Source organism: Benincasa hispida, unplaced genomic scaffold, assembly GCF_027475165.1.
Source record: "Benincasa hispida cultivar pf3 unplaced genomic scaffold, pf3_genome.v1.1 HicScf1443, whole genome shotgun sequence".
Classification (NCBI taxonomy): Eukaryota; Viridiplantae; Streptophyta; class Magnoliopsida; order Cucurbitales; family Cucurbitaceae; genus Benincasa; species Benincasa hispida.
In genome coordinates this window covers 1-10,116 of record NW_028325791.1, presented here as the reverse complement: position 1 = coordinate 10,116, position 10,116 = coordinate 1, and the positions used below count along the sequence as shown (strand labels likewise).

At 32.6% G+C, this 10,116-nt stretch overlaps 1 protein-coding gene across 4 annotated transcripts; it reads left to right on the top strand.

Moving 5' to 3' along the window:
• The first annotated feature begins 2,204 nt into the window (after positions 1 to 2,204).
• Positions 2,205 to 6,507, top strand: LOC120090265 (G-type lectin S-receptor-like serine/threonine-protein kinase At4g27290). 4 transcript variants are annotated; one of them, XM_090309246.1, is made up of 8 exons: positions 2,205 to 2,341; positions 2,461 to 3,686; positions 3,811 to 3,948; positions 4,885 to 5,015; positions 5,103 to 5,313; positions 5,434 to 5,671; positions 5,754 to 5,901; positions 5,991 to 6,507. In XM_090309246.1, exons 2-8 carry the CDS (start codon positions 2,681 to 2,683, stop codon positions 6,294 to 6,296), a joined length of 2,178 nt encoding a protein of 725 aa, XP_090165372.1. In that variant the 5' UTR covers positions 2,205 to 2,341; positions 2,461 to 2,680; the 3' UTR covers positions 6,297 to 6,507. The 4 variants fall into 4 exon arrangements, 2 of the variants coding, with proteins under 2 accessions (XP_090165372.1, XP_038903760.2); XR_005485493.2 differs by lacking the exon at positions 2,205 to 2,341 and having other exon boundaries at positions 2,373 to 3,686; positions 5,839 to 5,901; positions 5,991 to 6,069; XR_005485492.2 differs by lacking the exon at positions 2,205 to 2,341 and having other exon boundaries at positions 2,373 to 3,686; positions 5,798 to 5,901; positions 5,991 to 6,028.
• Positions 6,508 to 10,116: the final 3,609 nt, after the last annotated feature.

Here is a 10,116-nt window from a genome sequence, read left to right as displayed (position 1 = left end):
ACCAATGCAATTTAGGTATATCTTAGACCGATAACAGGGTTAGTGTAGGAGAAGAGGAATAGAGAGTTAGATGTCACATTTTCTCTAGTTTTGACCTCTTTGTAATCTTTTTTTTTTATGACTTTGCAAAAAATAATAATAATAATAATAAGACTTTTTTTCTCTTCAAAAATAAGTTTCAACTTTTTGTTAACAAAATTTTAATTTTCTAAATGGATTTTTGTATCACTACTTCCTTGATTGTTGAGAAAAGATATGAGAATCAAATTTTTGTGTAAGACAATTGAGCATATGAACAATTCGAATAAGTGAATGCAAGTTTTGAATAGTCTCAATAAACAATAAACAAATTCACATTTTGCTTGAATGAATACATATTTTTAGTTTTTAACTTGCTCGGGATGGACAAGAGCTAAGTTGGGGGTATTTTGACATGTCTTGAAAAGAACTATGTTCGTAGTGTTAATTTCCTCAATTTTATCTTAATTGTTTGCTTAAAATATCTATGTTGTAGGTAAAATCCAATCCCGACACCTTTGGAGCCATTACAAGAAGTTTAGAGCTAAATGGAGTCAAATTCAGCAAAAGAATCAATTAAGAAGAAAAGGAGTTGATAAATTACCATTCTAACCCTTTAAAAGAACCAATTTACACACTTCAGCACCACTCAGAGTGTCATAACACTCTCACTATAACAAGGTCCAACATTAGCTCAATGCTATAGGACAGAATGCACCAAATTGCTACAAACACAGGGTAGCGTCGCAACGCTATATCTAGCGTTGCAACGCTCCGGACATTGACAAAGAAAATAAAATGTATGCACACCTTGCACAACGCAACATTGGAGTTAGCATCAGCCTAGAGTCGCAACGTTGTGACCCTCAGCAAATAAAACTTCAGTTTCTAGAATTCTTCAGCAAGTGAGAAAATCATATTTTTCTGATAGAAAGGGAAATTTGAGAACGAACTTAGAGAGAAAAACCTACAAATTTCTGTCATCTTGAGTGATTTCTTGTAAAATTGACAGGTCTTTTTGTGAATTTCTTCGTGTTTTCATCAATTCTTCAATGGATTTCTTCAAGACTTCTCCAATTTATGGCTAGGTAAGTAATATTCTTGGGAAATCTTTAGTCTAGATTTAAATTCTTGATATCTTTTATGTAATTTTCTGCATTTTTTAATGTTCTTGTGTTGAATTTGAATATAAATTAATGAAAAATAGTTGATGCCTTGATTCTATTAATTTCTTGTATGCAAATCCTGCTTGGCACTATTGCATAACAGTAAGATAGGTTGCAAAAATTAAGATTTCTTGTTTTAATTAGGACTTCTTTTCCGAAATTAATTCTTGAATTTCTTAATTTGGAGCATTCAAACAATCAATCGTGAAGTTTATCTAGTGTGTTTCTTGTCATAATCACAAGAACCCTACTTTCTAAAGTAATCTAAGAAAGAACATGAATTTGCTGAATTGAAGTAACTTTTACTTAGATTAGGGTTAATTGGTATGGTATATGTTAATTAGCAATTGGGTCTTTAGGGTTTTTACCCTATTGCATTATGAGATGTTGAATTTTCATGTATTTGTTCAAGCTTAATTATAGAATTAACCTAGCTAATAAAGATTTTCCAAAAATCTCTCTCTATCGAATCTTTACTATAAAAAAAATAGAAAGTTTGTGTTACAATTGCTTTTATTTTGATTTTACTTAGTTTCTTTAGAATTCAAAAGTCTATTTTTGCCAATTAATAGAGGTTCCTTGTGGATCGGCCTCTTACTTTGTTATTAGTACGTGTTAGTTTTAGTTGTAGTTTGAGCATCATAAATTTTATTTGTTTTGGGTTAGATTGAATTAATGACACCTATTTTATCCCAAACAACATCCTTAAAAAAAAAACCGAAATTGCAAAAATGAAAAACATAAAACTTGCATAGTTTAAAGAGGAAGGTCAATCTTGTAAATCCAAAAATATATTGGGCCAAAAATAGAAATTTCTCCATCGCTTCATCCATGAAGTTAGAACTTCTTATCTTTTAAAATGGGTCTCTATTACAAATCCAAAAAGTTTTTAGACTAAATGTCAATTACTCGGAAATAAATCGAAAAAAGTGGGCCCTGGATTGATTCGCAAGTCCATTTCCCGTTGTCAAATCAAGAAGTTAGGAACCACAGGTCCACAGCTGCCGTCCTAAGGACCAAGTCCACTCGAAGAACCGTTCAATTTCCTTCTTGGTGCCTTCATTTTCAAGGAAGAAGGAAAAATCCAGCTCAACGTCAACATCCTTTGGAAAATGCCGTACTAATCGGTCTACAGCGACTCCATTGAACACATAACAGTATGTTCTTTTACTTCTATCAGTATTTTATTTGAAACTGATACTCATGGCCGCCCCATCGATATGGACTCTTTCTTTCCAGTATTGCTGGCCTTTAACTTAGTCTTGTATCTCTTCAGCTATGTATCTGCCACTGATTCCTTAACTGCTCAAAACCCACATCTCAGAGATGGATTTAGTCTGGTCTCCAGTAATGGAAACTTCGAATTGGGTTTCTTCAGTCCTGGTCTTTCCAGAGACCGTTACTTGGGAATTTGGTTCAAGAATCGGCGAGGTCCGACCTCTGTTTGGGTTGCTAACAGGGAAAACCCCATTAATGGCTCGTCTGGTGTATTGGTGATGAACATTACAACAGGAAATCTTACACTCTATAGCCATAATAACACGGCCGTTGTTTGGTCTGCCAGGTTACTGAGAAAAGTCCCCAATGGGGTTTTGCAGCTATTGGACAATGGAAATCTTGTGCTGAGAGATGGGGAAGATGAAAATCCCCAAAACTACTCCTGGCAAAGTTTTGATTATCCTACTGACACTCTCTTGCCTGGAATGAAGCTGGGTTGGGACTTGAGAAATAACATAAACAGAAGATTAGATGCTTGGAAGAATCCCAATGACCCATCCCCTGGAAACCTCAGTTGGAGGATGGAGCTTCATGAATATCCTGAGTCTGTCATGTGGAAAGGTTCCCAAGAATACTTCAGGCATGGCCCATGGAATGGTGTGAGAGTCACTAGTAGACCACTGGGTATTGCACCAATTCTGAACTTTAACTTTGTTTCAAATGAAGATGAAGTTTACTACCAATACTCTGTTGTTAATAAGTCTCATACAGTGATGGTGGTGATGAACCAATCCAATTACCTGCGCATAATGTACTTATGGTCCACAGCTGAAAGACAGTGGAGACTTTACACATCATTACCAAGAGATTTTTGTGACAATTATGCCCTGTGTGGTCCTTATGGGTATTGTGATATAAGGGTAACTCCATCTTGTAAATGTCTAGAAGGGTTTAAGCCAAGATCACCTGATAGTTGGGCGGCGGGGGAATTTGCGGACGGTTGTGAACGAAACAAACTGATGAACTGTGGTGATGAAGTTGGGTTTGCACAGCTCAACCAGCTGAAATTGCCAGACACAAAACATACTTGGGTCAACAAAAGCATGAATCTTGAAGAGTGCAGGCAAAAATGCTTGAGAAATTGCTCTTGTATGGCTTATGCAAATACAAATATCAGTGGGAGTGGTAGTGGCTGTGCCTTGTGGATTGGTGATCTAATTGACTTGAAATTGATCCCGGACGCAGGACAGGATTTGTATGTTAGAATGCTAGCATCAGAATTAGGTAAAAGCATATATGTTTAAATTTCAATTGGTTCAAACGTGACAGCTCAACAAATACACATTGATTTGGTTTCCTAATGTATACTGTAAGTTAACTGTTTAGCTTTTCCTTTGATGGCGAAAAGTCAAGCGTAGTGAGGCACCCAAAACTGGAAGATTGAACCGTAAGGTGAAGATTTCTTTGGTTGTGATTGTTGCCAGTTTAAGTTTGGCTACCCTCTTCATATGCTTATACATTTTCAAAAGGAGATCAGCCGTCAAAGGTAATTATTTCTCAAACGATAATTGTGTAACACATGCTGCAAGTTTAACTTTACTATCAGCCTAAAATACTCTTATTTCAATGGACAACTGAAAAACTAATACTCATTTGGCAACCATTTGGTCTTTGTTTTTTAGTTTTAGAAAATTAAGCTATAAATGCTCTTTCCACCGCTAAATTTCTTGATATGTTATCTACTCTTTATCAATGTTTTTAAAAGCCAAGCCAAATTTTGAAAACTAGAAAAAAGTAGTTTTTATTTTTGGAATTTGATTAAAAATGCAGGTCTTTTACTTAAGAAATTGAAAGGAATTAGGTTTAATTTTCATAAACCAAGGAGGCACTTCGGCGTCAACTTGCCTTAGGTTATAGCTCACTCAATGTTTAGACCTTCCATCATAATAGTTGAAGTTCCCAACACATACTTAGGTACAGTAAAACTATTTAAAAACCTTCATTGTCTACCGTGTTTACTATTTTATAGCCATCACCTCTCCTCATTTATAATCTAGATTAAATAGTTTGAACCCAGGCACAAGCTATTATAACCTATGGACTGTAATAACCAACTTAGCGTCCCAAACAGTACCCAGATGGTTATCAAATAGGGCCTAAGAAACAATAAAACAAAAATGCCAAAATTGAAACAAATTTTGAGAAGATATTAAAGACTGAAATCGTTATTGACATATAAGGTTACATATGTATGCCCAATTTCTTATTCATGATAATTGTTTTGCACCATTTGTAAAAATCTTTACATGAACTTCCAAAACATTCTCCATGATAATTTACATTCCACAATTCAATAATGAGCTAATAAATAATAATAGATTGTTTTTTTCTTCAACAAAGTTTCATTTTGCCTGCTTGGGTAGACTGAACCCATCTGAATTCCAATATAAATGTCAACATTGACAAAACCTTCAAATCGCAGATGACCATGAGAAAGTAGAAGCTCAAGACCTGGAGCTTCCCATGTTTGATCTATCCTTGATAAATAGTGCCACAAATAACTTCTCGATTGATAATAAGTTAGGAGAAGGTGGCTTTGGGCCAGTATATAAGGTATTTTATTTAATGTTAACTTATTTGACCCGCACTTTTTTATTCTTTTCAAATCAGAAATGTATAAGGAAAATTTGAATTTTTCAGGGCAAGCTTACAAATGGACAAGATGTTGCTGTGAAGAGACTTTCACGGAGTTCTGGACAGGGAATGAACGAGTTTAAGAATGAAGTAATCCTGATTGCAAAACTTCAACATCGAAATCTTGTAAAGCTTCTTGGTTGCTGCATTCAAGGAGAAGAGAAAATGTTAGTTTATGAGTATATGCCAAACAAAAGTTTGGACTTCTTTATTTTTGGTAAGGATGCTTAGAGATTTCAACTTTTTTAGTTTGTCACATTAATTTAATTGAAGTATATTGTGTATCTTAGTGTTTATCCATCACCTCCACAAGACTAAGTAAATTTAAACTTGACAGATCGAACACAACGTCAATTATTAGACTGGTCAAAACGATACCACATTATTTGTGGAATTGCTAGAGGATTCATGTATCTTCATCAAGATTCTCGATTGAGGATTATACATAGAGATTTAAAAGCAAGTAATGTTTTACTTGATATGAATATGAATCCAAAAATCTCTGATTTTGGTCTTGCTAAAACTTGCGGTGGAGATCAAACTGAAGGACGAACGATAAAAGTGGTCGGAACTTAGTAAGCATCAATATTTTCCTCAAACATCTTGTCTTTGTGCTTTGTTAAGTTCTAGTTGTTTAAAAATTTTATTTTCCCACAGTGGATATATGGCACCTGAATATGCTTTTGATGGACGATTTTCAGTAAAATCTGATGCTTTTAGTTATGGCATTTTGTTGTTGGAGATCATTAGTGGGAAAAGAAGTAGAAGTTTCTGCCACTTGAATGACCAAAATCTTATTGCATATGTAAGTCCCAAGGATTAATTGTTAACTACCATTCTTCTATTCAAACTTATTTGATTCAAAAAATGTCTTCTTCATTTCTGGTATGATAGGCCTGGCGGCTGTGGAAAGAAGGAAATCCAGAGGAACTGATTGACGACACCATTCGAGAAACGTGCACCATTTCAGAGGTATTGAGATGTATCAATATCAGTTTGTTGTGTGTTCAACAACATCCTAATGATCGACCCACAATGTCATCGGTGGTTATGATGTTAGGCTGTGAAATTCCTTTGTTGCAACCAAAACAACCCGGATTTTTCATAGAAAATGAAGCCATTGCAATGAAAAGTGGCTCAAGTAAAGACAAATCCTCTTCAACTAATGAATTAACTATTACACTCCCAGATCCAAGGTAAGTTTAGTTTAGAGCACACCTAAGAACCTTGCTTGATCAATGTTAGCTTGGATAAGTGGTATTCAAAGGCTAGAGTTTGGTTCTATTATCTGGAGTGCATATTATCTCACATTTGGAACAATCCCTTTGATTTCCCCTTAAATTATCTTTGTTCATTAGTTTTTCTAGGAGTTTATCGGACTATGTTAACATGAATATATTATTCTTCACCATTACTGTCTTCAAATTTTCTTTTAATATTACATGACAAGTTCATCGTAGAGATTCGAATGTCTTGAGCTATAAATGACAACTTCCAAATTTTAAGGTATAAATTGATTTCTTAAAGCTTTGTTTTTTAAATATAAATAAGTTATCAATCTCATTTTTATTATTTATGTTCATAAAAGCAGCTAATTTATGATTTGTTTTATATTTTATGGGTATTTGATAAAAGTAATTAATGGATTGTCTTTTATATATATATATATATATATATAGGTATTTACAAAAAAGAAAAAAAGAAAAAAAGAAAAAAGAATTGATTATCTTGAATAGTCATTAATATTAATATCAAACCTTCTAATTCACAAATTTATCGAGTAACTAATTGGTGCTATTTTAAGATATTTAAAAAATAGATTGAAGATTTATTCATCTTTAGAGGAACTTCAAAGTTTCTAGTTTATAAATACATTGACAAATTAATGTTGGATAATGAATACATTCACAATGTTTATAAAAAGAATGGTGTAGTCCCTCTGGTAGCAACTCGTATTTTTAGGTAATATTATTTTATCGTTTACGAGATTAAATCGACCTTGATTGATTAATTGAAGTTGTTGCTTGAAATCTAATTTGAGTAATTAGATGCAACTGAATTAACTTATAACAATTAAAATTTAAATTTTGGACGAGAGATTTTTTATTAAGTTTCAAATGCATTATTTTGGAGATTTAATTTGTAAAGTGACTTTTTGTTCAAGTTTGAAAAGCCTCATTCTTATCTCTCAAGATTTTCCAAGATTTTACCTAAACATTTAGGAGGTTAATGAAAGTTTTAGATTAAGGAAAAAGAACAGGAAAAGGATTTTTAATAAATTAATTGAAGAACCCCACCCCCGAATTTAGGAGAATTTTAAATCAATTTTAAGTTGGATATGACAAGATTTAATTATTTTTTCAAAAAAACAATATATTTCCAATGGTTGGATTTCCAATATATATATATTTATATGGTCTCTCTCCTATGTAAGTGGACCTTCTATTTATTTTATTTTTTTTAAATAGTAACCTTGTATTTGTTTTAAAATAGATGGTAATTATCTTCCTAAAACTTAAGTTTTTTTTTTTTTTTTCCCGAGTGGAATTGAATTTTTGACTTTTAGGTGGATTTGTAAAAGCTAGTTGAGTTATACTCATTTTGATTCTCTAGATTTAAGTTGGTATCAGAGCAAAGAAAAGTAGGAACCCTAGCTTTCAAAACTCTATCGTCGATGACTTCTTCTTTCAATGACAACTCCCATCGCCACCTTCGATAAGGCGATATTTTCAATAGTGACACCTTAAATCCTATTAGTTTCTTTACCCTAACATGCATTGTTCACTTGTCTTGCTAGATCTTGTCATTCATTGTCTGTTTTCTTTGGCCATTCAACCATGTGAGAATTTTTGCTCTAAAGTCTTGTATTTAATTAATATTTTATTCAATAATTATTTAGTTTACAATTTTATATTTGTTAAAGTTAATTAGGATTTATTCCCGTTATTGTTTTTCTTGTATTTTTCCTATCTAGTTTTTCTTTTTTAGTATCTTTTTCTTTTCTGTTTCTTTCCTTATCTCAATGTATTCTGATTATATTGATTATTCAATAATATATATAAAATTAACATGGTTTCATGGCCCTAAGTCCTAGGGTTCATACTTTTTAGCAGCCACTTTTGTCTGATCTCTGCTTCCATCGATCGGCTGTTGATGGAGGTAGATCCACACCAATCCATCACCCAAAGGGTTTTTTGTATTGCTTGTGTTCCTACCTCTTATAGATTTACGTTCCCAAACCACTATCACACATATGCCTTTATCGCTGATTATGTTTGGTTTTCATATCTGCATTTGTGGGTCTTTATTTCTATTTTCAATTCTTTTAGATCTCTGTTCTATTTTCAAATTAACAGTTCGCGGGTGTTGTTTTAGATCTCTCTATGAGAATCTCTATTTCCAACCTAGAAGTACTTTGTGTTTTAGGTTTTTGTGGGTTCTGTTTCTAGCTCAGTTCTCTGTGTTTTAATGTTTTATGAGAATCTCTATTTCCCTTGTTGGATTTAGTGCCTTAGATCTCGTATATCTTGTAGTTTGTATTTTGAAAGAACAAATTATTTATTTAATAAAATAAGATGTATTTTATTTGACTTTCAGACTACAATAATTCAATCCAATAAACTAAGATCCAAGGCTATATGATGTCACTTGAACAGTATGTGATAGACATACTAGTGGTTCATGTTCAAGTTATAACCTAAAAGGATTGTATTAAATGGATAAGGTTATGTGTTTTATTCTGGTGACACTTCGGATACAACCCACTTTGTAACTATTACATGAGTCGTAAATGTTATAGACAATATGAGTCATATTGTTCATGTGGAGACATGTGAGTGGAGGTATCCTGTATAAAGAGTTTATACAAGACCGAACTGCGAAATGATTGGTTTCTCTTTATAACACCATTACTTGAAGAAACCAATATTTCACTAGGATGACCATAGGTGATTAAGCATGCAATATTTCACATGGAATGAATACATGCACGGCGGAAGCGATAAAGGATCTAAAGTACTCCAATTATATTAATTTTGAAAGAATAAACATGCAATTAAACATAAAAATAAAGGGATGGAGAGTATTCAACCTTTGTAGCCCAAATTGATTATCAAATCTGCTCCAATCTCCTCACGAACGATTGTAGACGACCATGAGAGTCTTCCCGACTATTCTCCGGCTTTAGAGCAGGATGGTAGGATTTGATGAGTGACCAATTTGGAGAGAAAAAGACTAAGGATTTCAAAGAGAATTAGGTTTAGATTCTTCAAAATCTCTATGAAATTTCAATTTTTGTCAAGAACAATTAAAAACCATAGAAACTTCTATTTATAGGGAAAAAACATGCAAATCATGCAATTTTGAATTAATGAAAAATTAACACTAAAAAATCCATTAACCCATTACTAGGAATTAGGGATTTGTGTCTTCAAGTGGAATTAAAACACAACAACAACAAATGTTGGATTTTTCCACTAAAACATATTGGATTTTTCTACTAAATTGGTCAAAGGTCAATCTTTGACTCTAAAAGTCCAAAGTCAACAATTTGACTTTTTGACTCTCAAAGTCTAATGTCAACATCTTGACTTTTGTTGCAATTTTGACCAATTCCATTTAATTTCAAAATTAATTATAATAATTAATTTAAAATTAAATTAATATTAAATAATTAATTAAACAATTAGCTTATTTAATTTAATATTCAGTTATTAAATCCAACGCTAATCTCAATCAATATGAATCCCTATTCATAGTCTTGATATTTAAATATTATTCAAATATCTCATCTTCTTCTTCTCTTTATGTTTAATTCACAATTAAATATTAGGTTAAATACATCGGATATATTCAATACTTTACTCCAAAAATCGAATTTGAATACTTCAAATTCGTTTGTCACATTGTTCTAAGGTTTAGTTCGATATGAGCTAGTAGGGGGACCTCATGAACTCCAACGATCCGAGATTAACCGGCTAAACTCTATAACCCAATTAACCAACAATTCGTTAACTATCGA